Genomic DNA, 22,564 nt, shown 5'->3' with positions numbered 1-22,564 from the left:
GCCGCTTAGTACAGTCCGCGTCCGTCCTCCCCCGCGGCGCACTTGGACTGGCCCCGCGGCCACACGTGCACGGGGGCTCTCCCGTCATTCCCCTCCTCCAGCGCGCAGCAGTGGTGGTACAACCCGCTCCCCCCCTCGCCTTGCTCAGTGGTTCGGCCCGCCCGGTGGTTCCCATGGCTCCCGCAGCACCAGGACCGGGACCCGAGCGGGGGTCCTGGGGACCCTCAAGGAGTTCTGGGGGTCGTAGAGACGCCCAGGACCTAGTCCTCCTCCCGGGACCGGAGCGGGCCCCGGGCAGCGCGTGTCCATTGTTTTATCACCCACTCTTGGATGCACATTACAGTTTGTGTCTTCAGGAGCCTCTGCTGGTCTTTATGTTACCTCCTTCCTCACTGTGTCCTCTTGGCAGCTCAGGTCTGTCCTTTGTTCCTGCTGCAGGACTCTCAATATTTGATTTGTTCCTTGTTTCAAGTACTAAACATGTTAAGCTCCTGTTACAATCGCATTCTTTCCAACTGCAAGCTGACCAGGATTTGATTCTTACTATTCTTGTTATTGCTTAAGCTAATTCACTCCCTTAACGTAATGATTTACTCCTTCCTTCAAGGGGACAGCAGATAGCAGTAGCTTCCCCAGAGGCGGCCAGGTTAGGCTGTGGGGTGGGAACCACCAAGGCTCCCACAGATCCCTTGGAATGGGGATCGCATCAATTCCCCATAGCTATGTCTTCCTTCAGAGCTGTGAATGTTTCTTTCCCTGCCAGTTGAGATAAAGACACACGAGCAAGGACAGACTGACCATGCCTGTAGACATCGCTGCCACCAGTCCCAGCCCAAGCGCTTGGGATCCCCGCTCCGAGACCAGGCCGCAAAAGCCCACACGGAGGCGGTGCGGATAAACCGGGCTGCGCTGCACCGGGCCAGGCTTCCTGGAGGCATCTCCCACAGAGCCGCTCCCCGGCGTCAGGGCACGAGGGGGAGTCTCAGCACCCACACAGACACGGCCCCTCTCGCTCTCCCGCCGTTCCAAGCCGCCACGGCCCAGCCCGGCCCAGCGCTTCGCACCTCAGGCCCGTCCCGAGGCCCGGGGTGGGGGGGGGGAGAAGGACGAACCACGCATGCGCCGTGAGCGCGCGCGGGACGAGCTCGCGGGGTCTGCGCAAGCGCAGAGCGCTCGGTGGCCCCGCCCCCGCGCGTGACCCGGATGTGCGCATGCGCCGAAGGACCCCGCTACGCTCGGATGGGGAGGGCGCCACGCATGCGCAGAGGCGCGCGGAGGGGACCCAACGCCGCGCTGGGGCGATGTGCGCATGCGTGGGGGGCAGAGCGCGCAGAGGCCCCGCCCCTTCAAATGTCATAATCGCGGTCCGGTTTCGCGCATGCGCAGTGGGGGCGGCACGCGGCGCTCGCGCGCCGTTGGGGGGGGCCGGTTGGTGGGCGCATGCGCAGAGGCGCGCGGGGTGGGCGCGCGGGAGGCGGCGGCGGCGGCGGCGGCTGCCCCGGCGGCGGGAGGGGGCGGGACTTCCGGCGTCTGACTTCCGGTGGCGGCGCGCGCGCCGGCGCTCGGTGTGGCAGCTCGGCCCCGCTCCGCCATGCAGCGCCGCGACGACCCCGCCGCCCGCATGGGCCGGGGGCCGGGCCCCGGCGGCGCACGGCAAGGGGGGCCCTCGCAGCGGAGGCCGCCCCGTGGTGGTGGCGGCGGCGGGGGGCGCGGGGGCGCGGGGCCGCCGCAGCCTCTCCTGTCTAGCGGCGCCTCGGGCGGTCAGGGCTCCGCCGCCCCCGCCCCGCTGCTGTCCGGGGCCGGCAAGATGGAGCCCGAGAACAAGTACCTGCCCGAGCTGATGGCCGAGAAGGACAGCCTCGACCCATCCTTCACGCACGCCATGCAGCTCCTCACCGCAGGTACCGGGGCAGCGCGGGGAGGGGCCCCCGGGGCCGCGCGGCACCGAGCCGCCCCCTCCCCAGGGGCTGGAGATGAGATGCTGCTCGTATTTAATAGTAATCAGGGCCCGGGCTGCGTCAAACGCAGGATTTTGTGTTTAAATCCTCGCCCTCTCCATCCCTGGGGAGAGAGGGGGGCAGAACGGTGACACCGGGGGCTCCACGTCGCCTTTTCCCTATCCCTGTGCGGCACTGTTCGGCATCTCCCTGCTTTTCCACTCCCGTAATCGGTATCCGAGCTCGGCTCCTGCTGCTGCTGAGCCCAGACCGGGAGCGGCGGTGGCAGCCTTTGTTCTGTGCCCAGCCTGGCTTCTCCGTCCCCGCCGCCGCTCTCCAGTCTCACAGTGCAGCCGCTGTGCCCGTGCTCGGCGCCTCCGTCGAGGCGATCCGGCTGCCTCCAGACGCCGTAGTCAGCTTAAAAGATCTGCTGCCACTTAACCGCTAATATCTGCTACCACTTGACCGCTTTGCGTGCGGGGTACCTGGCACAAGGATGCGCTCGCGTCGAAGCTGCGAGTGAGCAGAGTCCCCGGCGTTCTGATACTAATCATTCTGCGTTTTTAAGGTCTTTAAAACATACAATATTGCCATAGCTGGTGCAGCACCAGAGGTTTTATTAGCTCCTCCTTTAATGTGGGAGATAATTCTCTGAAATCGCTGTCTCCCGCTGTGTGAGTGAGTGAGGTGCATCGTCACAGGCAGCTTGGCATCACTCGTGGTTGTCTTGATCTAAATAAATCAGTTTTATAATCCGATTTGCCATCAATTTAATGTTTTCCGTTAATAAAGCCTTCAGCCAGCTGATGCTTGACAGTGCTGCGATAATGCCTCCTGGTGAAACAGAACCTAAGGAGTTTGCTAATTACTGCACAAAGAACAGCACCCTCGGCCCACTTAGCGACGCTCTGTTCGCAGAGTGGAGTAACGAGGATTCACGAGGGCTTTTTGTTTAATTTACAAATTGCTAATAGCTGACTGCACCTTTGTGAGACTTCACACTGATTGTCGGGAGAGCTTCTGATTTGCAGATCCTGGGGACGCTCATTGACTGTCCAGATTCGGGGTCATCCGAGTAGGAAGCTCAGGAGCAAGAAGAGAGTTTTTAGGCAAGTCAGTCTCTTTGCACAGATGACCCCAGACTGACGTGGGTTGCTCAGAATTCCTCTGCTGCTCTAGCACCCGCAGGGGATGCTGTGGTGGAGAAGCTGCTCTAAAACTTATTGTGGAATTGAGGTAAAGCGTGTGGCCGGCACAACTTGGCAAAATGTCTTCCAGGCAGAGAAATGATGGATTATGGAATGTCAGTAGTGTTCCTATTCCAGCCTTTTCTCAGGATTGGAGGCTGCCTGTCCTGCTGGCTCTGGGAGGGAAACCCTCTGCATTGAGACTTCTTGTTTCAAACAGAAGTAGTCTAAAATGCTTCTGTGGCTCTAGGGCTGCCAAGCATGTCTGGAGGCAGTGAGCATTATTCCAGAGTGTGATGGAGGTGGTGGAGCACTGGCTCTTGGACAATGCACTGTGTGATGAAAAGGCAGTGGAGTGGCGAGATTTGGGGGCTCTGTTATACAGCACCCTCAGCAGAAACTGAAAACTGGGATTTCTTGTGCCTTGGAATGTGATCCACCTTCCTTCACCCCTGTGGTCTGGGAACCGTGGGACCTTCCTCTTCCATAGGGACAAGAAGCTCCCTTTTCTCAGTTTGATTTGTGCTGTGGGGAGGGCAGGAGGAGGTGCTGATGCTTGGGAAGGCACAATCCTCTCTGCTGTGTGCTTTGGGAGGCCAGGAGACATCCAGCAGTGTGTTAGCTGGGTGCAGGGATTCAAATTCCTGTGGTATCCTAGATAATTTTATTACATGGGCAAACTCCGTGTGAAAGGAGCTGGTGGCTGCTGAGCTTCCCGTGCAGCAAAAGGATCTGTGAGCAGTTCTGTTCCATTATCAAGTCTCTACACAGCCAGCATCTGTTCGGTCCTTTTGTTAAACGTGGCTCTTTACATCCCCAGAAGCGTGGAGCAGTGAGGAGGGATGGGATGGATTCCGAGCAGTGAGCAGGGAGTTAGAGCAGTGCTCATGCAGGGATGTAGCATTAAGCCTTTGGAGTTGGAGCAGGGCACTGCAAAGCAGGGAGCAGCTGGAGGTGCTGGAGGACTCCTCAGCCAAATCCCCTGCTGACCGTGCCAGGCTCGTTCAGCCTGGGTGAGTTCCTAGGAAGGGAAACGGGCTGCGTGGGAAAGTCGGGTGGATGGGCGGTGGCCTCACCAGAGCAACTTGCCAAGGAACCAAACAGCGGGATTAGAGATGAGCTGAGGTCCCAGGGTGATGGGAAGCTGTGCCTGACCCAGAGCAGCACAAGGTCCTGAAGCTCACTGGGCCTGGAGTTAAGGCTGTCGTGGAATGGGGAGGAGGATCTGTGTTTCCAAACATGCGCCCTTCCCCAGAGGAGCTGTGGCTGCTGCCTTAAACTTCTGCCCAAGTGCTGCAGACCAGGATGCACCAATACTGCTTCCCCATGGCATTTTGACATGTGGAATTGCTGAGCTGTGCTGCCGGTATTGGATGCTGATGCTGGCCTGCCTGTCCCTGCTGTGGCTCTGCCCCCTCCCACCCCTCTCCAGGAGCTCTACCTGCGCCATTCCTCACACCTCCAGGCTCTTTCCTTTCCCATCTCTCACTTGAGCAGCTTCTCTTCCCCTTCGCCACCTGCTAGTGGAGTCCCCTTCCTCCTCATCCAAACTCCAGGGCAGAGCTGTCCGTGTTCGATCCCAGCGCCCAGGCGGTGGGTATTTCGGTAGGAAGTGGTGGGGTTGGGCTGCCAAAGCCTGCAGCTTCCACCTGGAGACTCCCATCCACAGACTATTTATTATCATACCATTAACATAATACTCCCTGTGTTATGAATAAGCAGAACGTGTCTCTGCTCACAGAGCACGGGTGCGCTGTGGGACAGTGTTTGACGTGGTTTTTTTGGTAGGGAAGAGCTCGGGCTCAGCTTGGGAGCGGCACTGTGCCTGCTTAGCTGCCTCCTCACGAAGCAGCGTTGTTACCAGACCCCTTTACCTACCCCATAGGATTTCTGCTGAGACAATGCAATCCCTGCCCCTCACGAGGCCTTGGAAACCAAACCACTGCCTGCGTGCTGCCAGCCTGCTGCTGTGCGCGTGGCAAGGAGGTAACCTGCCCTGCACCTCTGATGCGGCTCTAAGTCAGCGCTGAGATGAGGTGTGCGAACCCTACCGGGTGTCTGTGTGCTCCTCCTTCCTTTCAGTAAGTGCTTCAAAACCTGCTGCCACCCACCAGGGCATTCAGCACAGCTTCCACCACAGAGCGAGTATGCCAGCATGTGTACGGGTAGCGCTGGAATCGGAGCAGTGGGACAAGGCACGAGTGTGTTCCGAAGGTGTGAAGGGGATGGGGTCGCCTGCGCAGGCTGAAATGGAAGAGCTGGAGAGCAGAAAGTTGTTTTGCTGGGCACAGATTTTTCTTCTCCTGTTTTGTATTTCATTTGCAGACTTGGTGAGGGTGGATCCAATGCTTTTTTTTAGCAAACAGTTCATTATTCCCAGGCCGATTTCCAGAGCGATTCCCTCCTATTGCAGGAGGCAGAAAGCGTTTTCCTGTGTGGTTGGTGTGGGCTCAGCATTGCTGGTTTGGAGAGGCTTCCTCCTGTGTGGACAAGGTAGAAGAAGCTTCTGAGAAGGTTTACCTACATCACAAAAGTTTTAGGGCACTTTCATTCTTCCTGTGTGCATAGAAAGCCCTTCTTGACCGTATGCAGAGTGAAATTTTTTTGGAAAACCAAAATATTTTTGGAAGTAATTACGTTGTGTTCTGGGTTAAAGCTGTGCCCAGCCAGGGACTCAGCCACCAGTGCCATCTGTGGTTTCCATATCGTGATTCTCTGACCTGTTCTTAAAGCTAGAATTAAAAGAACTACATAAATCTGACTGAGGCAGCTGGCTCTGTTGCTTATTTTATACATTTAACAGTACTTGAACTTCTGTTTTTTTTACTTTTGCATAGCATCTTCAGAAAATATTTTATTTTTAAAGCAAAAAAAAAAAAAAACCAAGCTCGTCTTTCTCAAAGTGATTGGATCCAGTAATTTTTTTAAATGCAGGAGTCATGGTAACGCTTTGTACAGGCACCAGGGCACTGCTGCGAGGAGAAATACAACATTTAGGCTGGTTTTTGTAATTATACAACCCAATCTTCAAGTTTTATGTTTAGATTTCTAAACTAAAAACTGGTTTATATGACCATGTCCATAATTGGAAAGGTACCCTCCGATGGCAGGAGGGTTGGAACTGGATGATCTTCAAGGTCCCTTCCAACCCAAGCCATTCCATGAGTCTTTAAAATTGATCCTTTGATCACGTTAAGGTGTGTTTCTGGTTGTCCTTCTGGCTGCTCGACCTCGTGTGGTCTGCGCTGTTGGCAAGAGGCTGCTCAGCTTCCCTGCCTGTGGGGCTGTGGCTGCTGGTCCAGTCAGAGGGCAGTGGTGCCCGTTGTTCCTGGATCCGAGAAGGTTACAGGGAGGATATCATCCCAAGTACCTGACATGCCAACCTCCCAACTGAGTAACCCTGAACGCTCGCTCCGAGGCTGGTAGTTTGACATGGACTGAAATCACAATGTGAGACATTCTGGTTCCATCAGGCACCTCAGTGTTTGCTCAAGCCTCTGTAATTCAAAAATCAAGTCACAGAGCTGAGCCGGCTTCTCCCCAGGCTTGGGAGCCACTTGCGGGTGCTGCATTCGCAGTGGGGACCCAAGCTGGGGGACAAATGGAGGAAAGCACAGCACAAGTGACACACAGAACTACTGACAGTCCCCTGCTCTGATCTGTGAAAGTCATTTGTAGGGCATTCTCTGCTGTCCATTCTTATTTCTGTTCATTATCCTACTTTTGGCCCTCTGGAGTCCCGAGGTTTGATGGGAGGAAGAGGTGGGCTGGGCTGGCTCTGGAGAGCCGGCCTGTACCCCGATTCCGTTAATGTAGTTAAGTGCTCCTTTATTCACGGAGTGAGGTGGTTTGTCCTGTCACCGTTCCAGCACTGAAGTGGCATCTGAGGAGTATAAGCAGCCCTGTTTTTATCTTGTTTAGAAATCGAAAAGATTCAGAAGGGTGAGACAACAAAGAAGGAGGAGGAAGAGAACTACCTGGATTTATTTTCCCACAAGAACATGAAACTGAAGGAGCGCGTTCTGATCCCAGTCAAACAGTACCCCAAGGTGAGGGGAGCGCTGAGCTGGACGGGTCTCCCAGTTGCTTCTTGTCTGGGGTTGTGGCTGGTGTTAAGGGACAGCGCTGGCAGCATTGCCAGGGGCTCTGCTGGTGTTCTGCTATCACTATGCAAGCTTGCAGGGTCCTATTTCAAATGTGTTGCATTTCTAGAATGTCCTGGAATGAAGCTAAATAGTGATGTGTGAAGTTGTGATCTAGGATAGATACTTTCAGGTGGAGAGCTTTGTGTTTTACAATTAAGAACTCGTTTAACTCTTCAGACTCACTGCCTGTAAAGCTGCTGGAGAGTAGATGTTAGAATTAAACCCTTTATGTGAGTTACTTTAGCTTGATTTTCTGGTGGAGCATTTTTCATGAAAATAATGTCCTGGAACTTAAATTTTAGTGTGTGTTTTTTGGTCTGTATGTTTTGGTGAGGTGGAGGGAAAATGGAGTGGCAAATTATTGTGTCAGCCAGCAGAACATCAAGAGAAGCTTTATGGTTATGGAGCTCTGGAGCTGATTTTGTTCTTTTATTTCTTCATTTACAGTTCAACTTTGTGGGAAAGATTTTGGGACCTCAAGGCAACACCATTAAGAGACTTCAGGAAGAAACTGGTGCTAAGATATCTGTGCTCGGGAAGGGCTCGATGCGAGATAAAGCAAAGGTAAGGGCTTCATCCTTAGAAACATCCATGTATATTAATGCATTTCTTACTGCTGTGAGCATACTGGCTCTCAAAGCGCTGTATAGAACATTAAAACCATCACAATCCAAAAGCAAAAGCAGTCAGAAGTCACGCTTCCAAAGTCATTCTATGCCCGTTGGGAGCAGTCTTGATTGCAGCAGAAGTCCGCCTGTGCTCTTTATGAGCGTGACTTCGAGACCAGTCGCCTTTGAGATCCTGTACCCCTGGACACAGAGATACCTTGTGTTGAAAGGTCAAGTATAAAGGCAATAAAATAAGAATTAATTCCAGCTACTCTGAAAAGGCACTTGCTAAAGGAATCTGTTTCCCCTCCAGACTCAAAAATAATTCCCTTTTCTATCCATTCCTTTTGAAATCCCTAATTCCCATGGCTCACTGAGGATCTGGGAGCAGTCTGCTCCTGGTAAGCTTTAATGAATCACAAAGAGCCAGGAGAATTATTTTGAGCAGAAGAAATGAAATTAGTGTTTTTTTCTTTCTACCTGCTCCCCAAACTGAGCTGACGGTCACCAGGGCTGTCACTTCGTCCCAGCTTTTTACTTTAGCAGCAGGAAAAGGTTTTGCACTTCTAGCTTGTTTCTGACTTCTTAAAGGCATCTGAATAACAGAGGTACCTAAGAGCAGAGTTAAAGAGCAAGCTCATTTGAGGCATTGGACTCTGCTATATGGTAAAGAGCACCTTGAGCAGAAAGGTGGGGTAGAAGAGGAAGAACACTGCTGGCATTAGCTTAATCTGCTGCAAAAACAAGTGGCTGGCACCAATGCCTCAGCAAAAATATCATTGCCTGGAAAGGCAGCTGTAAAGAGGTGGAAGGTGTGGATTGCATGTGGCTTGTTATAAAACTGCCTGCACAGTGTTACCGTAGTCTGTGTCCACGCATGGCCAGAGCACTTTGCAGACATTTCCAGTTAAGGCTTAGAAAACAGGTTAAAAATCGTTTCTCTGGATCTTACTTGGTTTTAGAAATCTCCCATCTGCTTTGTTTCAGGAGGAAGAGCTGCGTAAAGGGGGAGACCCTAAATACGCTCACCTAAATATGGATTTGCACGTCTTCATTGAAGTGTTCGGGCCCCCCTGTGAAGCGTACGCTCTGATGGCTCACGCCATGGAAGAGGTCAAGAAGTTCCTTGTTCCAGTAGGTGTCCTGCTGCTCTCTCCTTGTTGAAGGTGGTGAGAGGGGTTGTGAATCTCTAAGGGTGGGGAAGGTGTGCATAGCGTAAGGCTTGTGCGACAGGACCGGTGTGGTGAGGGAATCCAGGAGCATCGAGAGTGTGTGTGGCGTAGAAGAGACTTCTTGGTTGAGTTCCTCTGACTCGGAACTGTAGCACAGAAATCCAGCCAGAAAACATCACTGGTTGGATCAGAAACTGTGTGGAGAGAGGGATTCGCCCTGCTCCAGGGGGACAAACGTGAGGACGAGAGGGTGGCTGCCCAGGCCGCTCAGTAGCAGCGTTCGGTGTGGCAGCTGGTTCCTGGGGAACATCTGTTAAATCAGTGTTTCTGCTGCTTTAAATGCACACAATGTGAAGGAACCTCTTTTTGCTAATCGGGCACTTATGCATATGACACTTGTTATCTGTCTCTTGCTGCTGGCCCTTCTGGGACCTTTATGGTCAGCGTCAGGTTGGGTTTGTAACTCTGACACCACAGCGCTGCCTCCAAGAGCTGCAGAACAAGGAGTCTGTTACATGATATTAAATCAGTGATGTTGCTCGGTAAATTAGGGAAAATCCAAATGGGAAAGAAGCATGAAGCGCTCTTTGCTTCCGGCTGGCTCAGCTTGGCACTGCTCAACACTGCTCCGCTGCTGGCGAGCTGGGAGGTTCTCCCTCCAGTACCGGGGCAGGTGGAACCTGGGAGCTGTAGGTAGTAGAGAGCGTGGAAAAGCAGATGGGTACTCTGTGATTTCTGAGAGTCTGACACAGAGTAGGAGAGATTGGGATAGGAAGTGTCTTTGAAGGAAAGAGGTCATCTTCAAGGAGCCCCTGGGAGGTACAAAGCCTCAGTTTGCAAAGCAAGCGTGCAGCCTTGCTATTTAAAGTGTTGTATCTATCGTTGCCTTCAAACAGCGTGTTAAACTTGTGAGAGCTGGCACAAGAGTCGCTATGGGAGCCAGCAGTGCTGTGAAGACACATCTGGCAACAGGCTCCATGCTTTGTGGTGTTGCCATGGCATCATGAAGATCCTCGGAACGAGGCCCGGCCTGTGCGAGGAGAGGGTGGGGTGCGATGGCTGCTGCAGAGTCACCAGAGATCCGTGCTAATTCCTGAAGCCAGTTTCCCTGAGGCTAATAAAACGTGTGGAGCCAGAAATGTACTGCGCTCTGAAGAGTTTGAAAAGACAGCCGGGATTTGCAAATAGATGTTTGCTCTTTGTCAGGCTGCGTCCTGTCCTGTTCCTTCCTGCTGGGAACACAGCAGTGTGATGTTACCTGATGTGGCTCATTGCCAGCCGCTTGCCTTTAAACGGGAGCTGTAAGGTGCTCGAGGAGAGATTTGTCTTGCCTGACTTCACCTCTGAGCTCCTGCACATAAATCCTGCTGACATCCCTGGGATGCTGGCCATCAGGTACCTCCAGAGCTGCTATGAGCGAGCTCCACTTCCCAGGGACCAGCTGTGGTGCTCGCCACAGCTCCCAGACACGCAGGAATGTCCTTCTTGGATGGTTGGAAAGAAGCTGGCGTTTGCGCCGTGCTGAGCAAATCCCAGGAAAACTAACCTATGGATTTTAATGTAGGGCTTTCAAGTTATTTTTATTCCAGCACGGAAGCCTGTGATGTGCCAAAGCACAGACTAGCTTGTTAGCTGTTATTTGGAGCTGACTCTTCCTCTCTTTAGGACATGATGGATGATATCTGTCAGGAGCAGTTCTTGGAGCTTTCCTATCTGAACGGTGTGCCAGAGCCAAGTCGTGGCCGAGGAGTCCCTGTGCGGGGAAGGGGAGCAGCTCCACCACCGCCTCCGCCTGTTCCAAGGTATCTTTCCCAAATGCACAGACCTGGAAACACTGTGTCGTGCTCAGAGTTGTCCTGCTGGACACGGTTCAACTGCCTGTTCTCACACATCACTGCTGGCCTCAATCGTGGCTTTTGGCCAAGGCTTTCCAGCCTGGTGGCGCAGGTTTGCTTTTAGCGAGCCGGCATCAAACGTTTTGTTGGTTTTGAGACAATCTAGCACAGTGCATGTCTTGTGTTGTTTCTGGTGTCTGAATCTGGTAGCTTGATAAAGTAACCTTTCAAAAACTGGCCTAGGAAATCCCACGCAGGTAGATGTGTCTTGTTTGCTCCTGTAGCCTCCAGCAAAGGCCAGTTTGAACTGGCCTTCCTCTGGAAGTTACAGCATCGCAGCGTTCTGTCACTGCTGTTGAGGCATTGGGGTGAATTTGTGATAAACTCTTACTGGAGTTCTTGTTTCATTGCCCATTTTGTGGGGGAAAGTCTGATTCTGAGTGTTTAGCCCAACGTGTGTCTGCTCTTCTCGTCCTTGGTGTCCGTATTCCTGGCAGTCGTTACAGGCTGGTGATGGAGGGTTGCTTAAAATGAATGCTGAGAAACCACTTGGCCGAAGTTCTGTGTCAGATTTATATCTGTGCACAACACCCAGTGCAGCAGACATTTCATCCCAGAAGTGGTTTCTGTAAATGCTGCAATACAGCAACATTAACAGTCCTTGTTAATTAACAGTCCTTTCAATCCTGGCACAGAAGACTTGGCCCAGTTGATGGCGTGTTCATTTATCAAGCTGTTGCATTTTAAAGTAGATGTAAGGAGCACACGCAGTGCTCTCAGCGTCCAGCACACAAGCAGTGGCCACTCACAACCCTTTTGGTCTCCTTTGCAGAGGGCGCGGCGTTGGTCCTCCCCCTCCTCCTCCTCCCCCTCGGGGGGCCCTGGTCCGAGGTGTCCCGGTGCGCGGTGCCATCGCCAGGGGAGCCGCCGTGGCCCGCGGGGTCCCACCTCCCCCAGCAGTACGAGGCGCTCCCGCACCCAGAGCACGTACAGCCGGCATCCAGAGGATACCGCTTCCTCCTCCTCCCGCACCGGAGACCTACGAGGAATATGTAAGTAACTAAACATCTTTGGGTTTTTCATTCCAGCTGCTGATCGTGTGTTAGAAGTTCAACATCACTGAAATCAGAGCTAACAACAGTAAGATTGCGCTGGAGAAGCGGCTGCTGGTCGCTAGTACGGTGCTGGGTGGCCTTCTCTGCCTCTCTAGTCTTCAGGAGAGAGAATTGCCGGTGTCAGAGATACAGGGCAAGGGTTGGGTTTTAGAACACTGAAATGTGCCCCCAGGGGTGAAGTTTGCCCTAACAGTCAGTGGTGGAAAAAAACCACATCAGACTGATGTAGTTCACATCACATTCTCTTTCTGTGAGAGAATTCTGTAAGCGGGGAACACCAAACATTCCTTTTTTTGCCCCTAAAAGAAATAAATGAATGAGCAGGATCACATTTCAAGGCATGTAACTGAGCACCACCCTCCTGTCAAGCTTATCTCAGCATCTCTGCTCTTGATACTCAAAAGGGAAGACAAGGTGACTGGTTTTGATGCCCAACAGCATTTTGGGGAGCCATCACAAATGCTAATACTTCTAAATTCTGTTTCTCCTCTCAGTGAAACTTCAGTTTTTCCACTGAAACCAGTCACAGGTGGCTGGGTTGGGTTTTCTGTACCTGTGAATCTGTGTTTTAGGTAACATGGTTACAGGCTTGGCACTCAAATTTGTTCCGCAGAGAATTGGCAGCTTTGGGCACGTAAATGGTTTTGAAATGTGTTATAAATATCAGTATGGTTCGTTCTTCCCAAGCCACAGAACACAGGCGAGTTTCAGCTCCCTGTGTGTTGTGATTGAGCCCCTTCCCTGTGGCAGACGAGGATTCCCAGACTCCTCTATGGCTGCTGTGTCTGAACTCAGTTTTGCCGTTACTCTTTGCCAGGCATTAACCTCTGTTCCTTCCATTAACACCGTTGATGTCCTCATGCTTTCCAGGGCTATGACGATGCGTACGCAGACCAGAGCTATGAGGGGTATGAAGGCTACTACAGCCAGGGCCAAGGGTGAGTGTGCTCATCTCCTGTCTCTTTCAGAGGAAGTTATGCATGTGTTTTCTCCTTTTTCTTCTTTTAAGCAAGCACTCATTTGTGAGTGTGAGCTGTAGGGAAAGTGCCAGGAGTGCCCAGGAAATAACTTCTGGGGGTGTCCTAGTGTCCGTGACAGTTCTGTAAAAGCAGTGACCTCACCACAAGCGATGCTGGGCATCTTTGCTTGTCAAGTGTTTGTGCAAGTTGTGTCAGATGAGGATCACGATTTCAGCACTGTGTGTAACCAACGTAATTACTCTTCCAGGGACACAGAATACTATGATTATGGACATGGGGAGGCACAGGAAACCTATGAAGCTTATGGTATGTCTTGGGAATGCTGCTGTCTTGACAAGGGGGGGAATTGCTCATGGTCAACGGGCTGTTTTCCAGTGCTCTCCATGCACTGAGCAAACACTTCCTGAGGAGAACCTCAAGTAGTTTCCATGGCAGAATATTTATACCCGCTGGATTATACAGATCTGAACAACCGGAAGCATCCTGTGGGTTTTAGATTCTTACCTAGCTTGGTTGTCTCAAAGGTGACTCTTAAAATTCCATTTTTTTGGCTATGGAAATGTCTCTTCATTTCCTGGTAGCTTTAGTGTATTTTGAGCTCTGAGTTTCCACCCACAGCTCTGCTTTGCTGCAGTCTGGTTCTCATGGATTATGTTTTGTTGAGCTGGATGAGCGTGTGGTTCCATCTGCTTCCTTATCCTCAGAAACCTGCTAGCTGCTACTGACTTTGTGCTATATATTTGCTTGAAAAATAGATTTAAATGTCATATTAAGGCCTCCCTTTGGGTGAAACAGTTTTGGTCGATAGGACTTGCAAGCAGTCTATGAAGTTTAGCTGATTTGAATTATGTACAGCCCAGGCTGGACCGCACGGTGCAGGAGAGCAGTTCAACCACAACTGTGGGAATCAGCTGTTGGAAACAATGGGCCTCACATCCGAGGTGCCACAGTAAAGGGTTGGGTGACAGCGGTTTCTTTAATGCCAGTTCAGATATCTGAGCTCATGAATGGCGTCTGCATGTGGCAATGACTCAGATTCATTTTCCTCTCTCTAACAAGCTGCACTATAAACAGTTAGGAAAGCTATAACCGAGCTGCTTGATGGCCTGGAAATAGCCTGCGTGGAAAACAGCCCCGTTAGTGAAGCATCAGCCGCCTGAGGCGTGAATGAATGCAGGTAGTGAGGCAGTGCCCAGCTGGAGGGGCTTTCTGGGATCCTGGGAACCGGGGATTCCCAGTGCTGGGTAGGGAAATGGAGCTGTTAAACCAGTGGCTGTCTCTGTGCTGGCCTCAGGCCATTCTCTGCTCTGGGCTTTGGCTGTGAAAAGGTCAAATTCAGGTGTGTAACCAGGGTTGCTTTTCCAGTCTAAGAGGTGTTTGAATGGCCAGCTGCTCTCGGAAATCCTGGAATCTTCCCTGCCTTCAGTGTGGGGTTTGTTGCCTGTGTCAGTCAGCAGCACAAAGGGGCTTTTGTGCCTCCTGCTTGGTAGGACCCGGCGGTGTTGTCTGGGACGTGAAGGCCAAAATGCTGATCACACCCTTGGCGTGAGACTGCTGCAGCTGATCTGTTTATCCACAGTTATCTCCTTTGCTCTCTGCTTTCACAAAAACAGAATTGGAGAAAAAAAAAGTTAAGCCAGGCTGGAGAGAGTTTTGTAGAAAATGGGAATGTGCTCTGTGGTGGTAGGGACACGCTCAGCTGTCTGCCACGCTCTGGACACTCGCTTTCCTGGAGAGAATGGCAGGCGTGCGAGTATGGATGGAGCAACACGAGCTGTAATGGAAGCTGGGCTTGGATACGGGATGTTCGAGCTGCTCGGGGAAAGTGAGGATGGGAGCTTCGGTCCCGGTTGTGCAGAGCAGAAGGGTTTGGGCTGTTCTGCTGGGTGCTCTGCACCATCGCTGGTAATTCCAGAAGTGGTGTCTGCTCCGGAGAGGCTGGGAGTGCAGGGGGGTGACCTGTAGTTGCCCAGGGGAAGGAGCAGTCACAGTCAGGAGCAGACCGGTGTCTGGGAGTCCAGTCAGACACGCTGCTGTCCTAGAGCAGTGTACGTACTTAATTATTTTGGCACGGTTATCCAGGAGCTGCTGTGCTTGACCCTGGGGAGGAGAAGCACTACCTGTGCAGTGTCTCTGGCCAGAGCCCGGGGTTGTGGATGCCGCAGGCTGCCAGCTCGTGGGGCCGTGACTGCTGCCACAGCTGCCCCGGCAACTGGCTTCGGTGCTGCTGAGATTCTTTACTACAAAAAGGCACTGGGCTTGTCCGAGTCGGTGCTTGGCTGGGCGGTGGGAGCTGCAGGCTCCCTGGGGATCCATGCGAGTGGCTTGTTCCCATGATGGTCTTGGTGGACCGCAGGGTGTTTTGCATTGCGACCGCTGTGAAGATGTCTTACGCCTCCAAACCAACTCCTGAGGGGAGCCCACCCGGCACCACGGCCACTTCTTCCATACCCCATGGCCCACAGTGCTCCGCCATCCCTGACGTAGCCCTCTCTTCTGCATCAAAAGAAGCGTAGCCAGCGGGGCAAGGGAGGGGATTCTCCTCCTCTACTCTGCTCTCACAAGACCCCACCTGGAGCCCTGTGTCCGGTTCTGGAATCCCCAACATAAGAAGGGTATGGAACTGTTGGAATGGGTCCAGAGGAGGCCACGCAGATGATACAAGGGCTGGAGCACAAGCACAGGCTGAGAGATTTGGAGTTGTTCAGCCTGGAGAAGAGAAGGCTGCAGGGAGACCTTATTGCAGCCTGCAGTACTGAAAGGGGCTCCAGGAAAGCTGAGGAGGGGCTTTTTTCAAGGTTTTGTAGTGATAGGACAATGGGGAATGGCTTTAAATTGGAAGGAGGAAAATTTAGGTTAGACGTTGGGAAGAAATTCTTCATGGTGAGGGTTATGAGACCCTGGCCCAGGTTACCCAGAGCAGTGGTGGCTGCCCCATCCCTGGAGGGGTTCAAGGCCAGGCTGGATGGGGCTTGGAGCCCCTGATCCAGTGGGAGGTGACCCTGCCCGTGGCAGGGCTGGAACTGGATGGATTTGAGGTACCTTCCAACCCAAACCATTTTATGATTCTTTTCCGCAGGCCAAGATGACTGGAATGGAACCCGGCCCTCCCTGAAGGCCCCACCGGCCAGGCCAGTGAAGGGGGCCTACCGAGAGCACCCATATGGACGTTATTAAAAACAAACATGAGGGAAAAATATCAGTTATGAGCAAACAGTTGTTACTGATTCTTGTATCTCCCGGGATTCCCGTTGCTTTACCCACACCAGACAAGTAATTGTCTAACTGTTTTTCTTCGTGGCCCTTTTTCTCCCACTCCATCCTCACCCTGCATTCTGGCTTCTGTACGTAGTATTTTAAAATGAGTTAAATAGACTTAGAGGAGCGACTTTAAGTTTCTTTTTTTCAGTGTGTAGATGGCTTTTCTTTCCTTGTGTTTAGGCAAATACAACTGTACCTTTTTTAATAAAACAAAAAGTTGAGTTAAAAATGTTAGTTTCCAAAGTGACATGCTTTGCTTAGCAGCTATGAAGTTAAGGTTTTGTTAACCTTTTAAGTTTGGTTTTAAGGAACCCATAAAAGTTGTAGTTGCAGAATCCCAAAGTAGGCTACATTTCAAAATTCAGGGCTGTTTTTAAGAGTTAAAATCATAATGTAACGGTAGTAGCTGCCACCGTTTAAAAGTAACCTCAAACTGTCCTTAAAAGCAGATTGCTGGTGAATCGTAAGCTTAAATTTTAGTACGAAGGATCCTCAAACAAATTAAATAGCATTTTTTAAAGGTAATTGACTTAAAAGAAAAAAAAAAAACAAACACAAACAAATTAGGTTTGTAAAATTGACTTTTCTTATGTGGGTTTTGAAATCTAGCCCCGAACAGGCGGTGTTGAGAGATGCTTGGGAAGCAGAGTTTCCAGTGTTAAGGGGTTCTTAGTTCAGTTCTGTATGAAGAACTTTAAAGGGAAAACCAAATTCAAGTGTGGCTCTAATTGCCCAGTGTTCGGTATTAGAAACCAGAGCGTTCAGTCTTCTCGTTTCGTAGCGCTGGGGGGCAGAGAGCACAGCGCGAGTCCTCCTGACAGCGCTGTCGGTGCTGGCAGTCCCGCTGTTCAAGTGTATCTCAACACTAGCTTTGCCTAAAAAGGGACGCTGCAGCTGGAAACATGAGGAAAAACTCACTTTGTACATAGGAGAAAGTCCTAATCGGATTTGTACCCTGTCCTCCCACTGTTCTTGAAGGTTAACTGCTACGTGTGTAAGTCTGCCTAACTAGGTAGCTAAACCTGTCACGATGTCTGCCGCAGTTTGTCAATAAAGTTTAGTCCTTTTTTAATCAAAGTAAATGTGATGAATTGTCATTTTTGGTTTTTTTGGTCGAGCAATAAAACAGCTATTTTTTTTTCAATTAGATTTAAATTAATGCTAAAGCTAATTGTCTTTTTAAAAGATGGAGACATTCTAAAAATGGTGGGTTTTTTGTAATTCTCACAAAAAGTCTTATCGAGCTCGTGGAATGAGCTTAATTTTTTTTTAAAAAAAACATAGAAAGAAAACATGTTTTTCACCCCCTGGAAGTTGTTGAAAGCAGTTTGATCCTAGAGTGTGGCAGAGCCCTGACTTCAGCCCGCTGGAAAGCGCTCACGGCTCTTTGAATTGAGATTTCAGGCGGCCTCGCAGAGCATTCCAGGCTGCGGCCTCAGATCGAGTCTGAAATGGCTGGTTTAAACCTACTGGGACAAAATGAAAGCTGAGAACTCCAAGGCTTAGCTGCCAGCAGGAGGAGAGGGAAGCTGGCTCTGTAACCCCCGACCCCTCGGCTCAGGTGATGCCCTTCCCGCTCCATGGCAGCCTTGCCTTGGAAAGCCGCTCCTCACGGCCTCCCAGAGCGTGGGGATGGCTGTAATCCTAGAAAACAGAGCGGTTTGCTTTAAACTGCCTCTTAACCCTGCAAAATGGTTCATGTTCCCTGTCTGCCGAGCGAATCCGGCATCCTAAAGGGAGAGAATTAAACTGCTCGGGGGTGAAAAATGGAGCACTAGGGAGCAAACTGCTTGTAGCAGCGCATGACCAAGGGGAGTACTTTAAAACAAAAAGTTGTCTTTGTAGATTGTTATTAAAGTGTAAATAACTGAATTTTCAACAATGGTTTGGAGTCAGCTTTCAGGGCATAATGTCTTGCTTGATGAAAAGATCACCCTATGCCCCCCTTTTAAAGGAAAATTATCGCAGGAGAATCAGGATGTGTAAAGCTAACATGCATCGCAAACCCCAAAAGGTAACCTAAATGTCTGATTTTAATAGCACATTTCTCTTTTACATAAACTTTATTGAAACAGTTCTTCAAATGTTAATTTTAATGTAAAAAAATTTGCAAAAAAAAATGTTTAAAATACACATTTAAAAAACCCACGTGCTTCTGCATAAATTAGTGATAACTTTAATAATGTGCCCTGGGAAAATGCACTGTGATGTAATGTGGGCAAAAAGGGATCGGCGAGCTTAAATATTGAGAGATGTAAAATGACAACGACTGTAGAGAGCCCTGCTACTGCCAAAGCCCCTTCTGCTCAGTGATATAAAATGTAAAATGGCCCCTCTAGCCCCCCAGTATCGATATTCACTGTGCCCTGTCTGAAGCTCAGCTGAAGTTGCATGTTTTCCTTCCTGTGTAATTGCATGCAGGGTTCTTTTTTTCTTTTGCTTTGTGCCCACATTCGGGACACTCACGACTCTCTTCGCTTTGCAGGAGTCGGGAGCGCGTCGCCGCGAGCCCCCTGGGTGACGACGAGCAGGGGCAGTGCCAAGTGGGTGAGTTTGTTTGTACGACGCGCTGGGAGCCGCGAGCGTGTTCTGGGGGGAGAAATGGGGGTGGCACCATCTGAGCTGCTAAATCGGAGCTGTTCCTTAATGACCCACTCATAAATTACTCCAGAAAGGCTGGTTACAGGGGTGGTGCTCCCGCAGAGGCGATGGTGTGGAGGAGGCTTTGGTGTGTACGAGCATTGAGCGATCCCATGGATGAGGTTTGGTGGATTTGAGGAGAGAGGGAAGTGTAAGGAGATCTATCTTGGAGCTGGTCCTCGAAGAGATGTGGGTCTGTGCGAGAGGGCTCTCAGCCATAGGGCAGCGCTGGCGCGCGGTCACCCCATGCTCTACAAACAGAGCAGCAGAGAGGGGCTCAACTGGAATTCCTATAACGCGTTAAAACCGTAGACTGCAGATTTGAGAGCAGATGCTGCCCAGCTCTTTCTGCCCCCTCCGCACCCCCATCAGGCTCGGAAATGTGATCTGACTGCGGGCTGCTCTGCTTTTACGGCTCTTTGTCTGCCGTCCCTGCCAGAGACGGCTCACTCAGTGGTCCTGGGACGCGTCCAGCTCGGAGCCCCGCAGGGCTCATCTGGTGAGAGTGAGGGAGCACCCCAAGCCCTGGGCAGGGGAGAGGGACCCCAGCACCTCTGGGTGTCGGAGCCTGTGGCAGCTGGGCTCCCTCTGGCGGCTCAACCAGCACCGTTGTCTTGCTTATTTTCCAATAAATCCCTTAATAAATGCGCACACGTGTTTGTGAGGTGAGCGGTGCCTCGGCCGCGGAGGTTATCACGCCTCGGTGGAGTGACCTGCTTACACAGCAAGGGTGCAGCTTCCAGAGGCAGCAGCCACAAGCGTTTCCTTTGGGAACAGCTGATCACGTCCTCCCCAATCTGAGATCGCTGAAAGGCTGAGCTCCGTAAATAAAAGAACAAAGAAATAAAGCCTTGGGACGCTGAGGAAGTCTAACGGCTTCAAAAGGCAATTGTGAAAAGCCGTGGGCATAGGACGTAGAGGACATAAGCCTGATATTGGATGGCATTGTAAAGCTACCAAAGGAGCTTCTCTTATCTTGGGAGCGTTAGGAACAAGAAGGCATTAGGGAGTATGTGGAACTGCAGCAGCAGGGTGAGATTACCCTCACTGCTTTGGCTTTGACTTGAAAATTGGATCTGTAGTTTTCTGCTAGAGGAAATCAGAATCATAATTATGGCCTCACACTGTGCCCGGGGAGGTTTAGGTTGGAGATGAGGAAAAATGTCTTTACTGACAGAGTGGTGAAGCCCTGGCAGAGGCTGCCCAGGGCAGTGGGAGAGTCCCCACCCCTGGGGGGGTTCAATAACTGTGTGGCAGTGGCACTTGGGGACAGGGTTTAGCAGGCACGGTGGGGTTGGGCTGGCGACTGGGCTGGGTGAGCTGAGAGGGCTTCTCCAATCTTTATGATCCAATGTCTGGATTTATGGCCTGTTTATCGAATGTGTCTTCATTTACAGTGTAACTGGAACATTAATTTCTGTGGTGTCGTACCAATCTTTCCTGTTTCTTTCCTAATAGGCACAGCTTTTAAATCAAGTGGAAAAGATTTGATAGAGATCATCTGTTATGCAGTTTTTTACCAGTAGAAGCGGACCCGGTGACGCTGCCGTTGGAGTCACGCAGCTCGTTTGTGCACTGCATTTGTTGCATGTTTATGTGAAAGGTTTTGATGGTTTGGAGGAACATACGCCTCAATGTGTGGGAAATAACTGTATTTGCCAAAAGTTTTTTGAAAACGCCCTGCCTCAAGCCTCTCCCTCCCTCGCAGCATTCCGATTTTAGCCTAGAGGCTGCAAAAGCTAATTGAGTTCCGAAAATAGCCAGCAGCATCGGATGTGTCTCTTAGGCTCTAATTAGCCAAGCGTTCCAGGGGTGACACAGGACTCGCTGAAACCGGTGAGGGGAAGAGATTCCTTAGAGTACTGAAGGCTGAGTCACCCCAGTAACCTTCCCATTTCTGCTGACACGCAGCCACGGGAGGAGCAGCAGCGTTCTGCTGGCTCGGAGCTGCCAAGCCCCACTGATCGTTTGTCTCCGGGTTCCCTCAAGGGATTAACCAACATCTGATTGTTTGTAGAGTTGCAGCCAAAGCCATAAACAAGAGAAAGACACCATTGTGCTTGGTGCAGTGCGGTGGTGGTCAGGTCTCCTCTGTGGAAGCATTTCCCAGCGATTCTGTTCTGTTCAGGAGCTACATGCTTTAGTTTATACCTCACCTCTGGTATTTTTGTGTTTAATTTAACTCATTGTGCTTGCAGCAAGGTGAAGGCATCGCCTCGATACGTTGCTCTGTAAAATCCTGTGTTTGGGAAGCTGGGTGTAGGCACAGCTGGGTTCCCTGCTTGGCTGTTAGGGAAGAGGATTTGTTATGTACAGAATGAGTTTTTCAGCTTGTATGAGAGCATCTGTCACGGACGGTGCCAAGAAAAACAGCTTAAATGGATGCCTCCTCGCTCCTTCAGCCCGTACTGCTGAAACACTCGGGTGATTCCTGGGATGGAGCCTCCGAGGGTAGATCCTGGAGGAGACCTCGCTGCTGGGAGCTGCTGGTGGGAACAGGCGCTGCTGGGAGCGCGGCTCCGCTCCTGTCTGCGAGGAACAGGACCTGTGGTGCTTTTGGGGAGAAAGGCAGGGCTCCGGGAGATCCCTCTTTCGTTGAGGGAACCCATAACATAGTGGATGAGATGTGAGACGCGTACCCTGCTTGTAAGCTGTGAGCAGGAGGAATTTCTGCAGGCTCCAGGGCCCCTGGGAGCTCCCGTCTCAAAGCGGATGTTGCTGCTCCTCTTCTACTCGAGAAGCTTGGTTCCTGTGAGCACGGAGCAGAACCCTTTGCTGTTATTGCTCAGTTGAGCCTGTGTTGTTGCCATGTGTTTGGATGGAAATGTTTGTTTCTGCACTCGTTTTTCTCCTCTTGCAATGTGGGATGAGACTCTGATGAACTGAGTTTGGATCCGGTAGAGGAGCTCAGTTCGGATGCCGCTGGCTTTGCTGTGGCTGGGGACAGGAGCCACCAGCTCTTGGTGAGCGCGGGAGAACCCCTGGAGCTGCCTCGGAGGTGGAGAGCAGGGACTGTGGCTGGGAATACTGGAATGTGAAGTGTTCTCCAATGAAGCTGTTACTTTTGCCGCTGGCTTTAGAACCGAAGATGACCAGAAGCTCAGAGGCGGTGAGCCTGTTCTCAGCCTGGTGTCTGCCTCCAGCTGTACCTGGGAGACTCTGTTGGAACCGCGGGTGCCTGGATTCTCCTGGGATCTGATGGCCCTTCAAACCCCGTCAGAAAGGAAGGATTGGCCCTATGAAAGCTCGTTAATTGTAGCGATGGCTTTGTTGCCAGCCTGGGCAGGGGTGGCTCTTGGGATCGTATCCAGCTCCATCAAGCATCCGACGCCCACGGATTAAGGCAATCGATGGGGAACGCTGTGAGGGGAGGGTGAAAGCTGATCAAGGTGAATCACGGCGCTAAAATAACTGCTGGGGGCGTCTGGCGGGCGCGCGGGTTGGCGTGGGGCTCAGCAGATGTTGGGGTCGTGAGTCATTCCCGCGAATAAAGGCCTAATCTTGGAATCGTTTGGCTTCCACCGGCCTCAGGTTGATCGCCGGGGTCCCTTCCCGGGGGTCGGGAGAGGTGCGGGGAGGGCAGGGTCTGGGGGGCGCTGGGGGGCGAGGGGATGCAGGGATGGCTGGACCAGGGGGAGCGGAGGGGGCGTGGCCAACCGGCAGGGGGCGTGGCTACGTGTGTTG

At 51.6% G+C, this 22,564-nt stretch overlaps 1 protein-coding gene across 2 annotated transcripts; it reads left to right on the top strand.

Annotated features, from left to right (window-relative positions):
- The first annotated feature begins 1,530 nt into the window (after positions 1-1,530).
- On the top strand, positions 1,531-22,389 carry KHDRBS1 (KH RNA binding domain containing, signal transduction associated 1). Of its 2 annotated transcripts, XM_069875500.1 has the most exons (11): positions 1,531-1,901; positions 7,046-7,173; positions 7,717-7,833; positions 8,865-9,011; positions 10,715-10,851; positions 11,717-11,936; positions 12,870-12,937; positions 13,227-13,285; positions 16,059-18,254; positions 18,726-18,787; positions 20,339-22,389. In XM_069875500.1, the coding sequence occupies exons 1-9, from the start codon at positions 1,592-1,594 to the stop codon at positions 16,154-16,156; spliced, it is 1,284 nt and encodes a 427-aa protein (XP_069731601.1). In that variant the 5' UTR covers positions 1,531-1,591; the 3' UTR covers positions 16,157-18,254; positions 18,726-18,787; positions 20,339-22,389. The 2 variants fall into 2 exon arrangements, with proteins under 2 accessions (XP_069731601.1, XP_069731600.1); XM_069875499.1 differs by having other exon boundaries at positions 16,059-18,787.
- The last annotated feature ends 175 nt before the right edge of the window (positions 22,390-22,564 follow it).

This window comes from Phaenicophaeus curvirostris, chromosome 23 (assembly GCF_032191515.1).
Source record: "Phaenicophaeus curvirostris isolate KB17595 chromosome 23, BPBGC_Pcur_1.0, whole genome shotgun sequence".
In the NCBI taxonomy this organism is placed as follows: Eukaryota; Metazoa; Chordata; class Aves; order Cuculiformes; family Cuculidae; genus Phaenicophaeus; species Phaenicophaeus curvirostris.
Note: the sequence above shows the minus strand (reverse complement) of the source record. Positions and strands in the feature narration are given on the sequence as shown.

Bases quoted from the DNA above. Each gene is read 5' to 3' on its own strand.
- KHDRBS1 (XM_069875500.1), top strand. From the start codon at position 1,592: ATGCAGCGCCGCGACGACCCCGCCGCCCGCATGGGCCGGGGGCCGGGC. The intron at 1,902-7,045 runs GTACCGGGGCAG...TATCTTGTTTAG, and splicing joins CATGCAGCTCCTCACCGCAG to AAATCGAAAAGATTCAGAAG. The intron at 11,937-12,869 runs GTAAGTAACTAA...CATGCTTTCCAG, and splicing joins CGGAGACCTACGAGGAATAT to GGCTATGACGATGCGTACGC.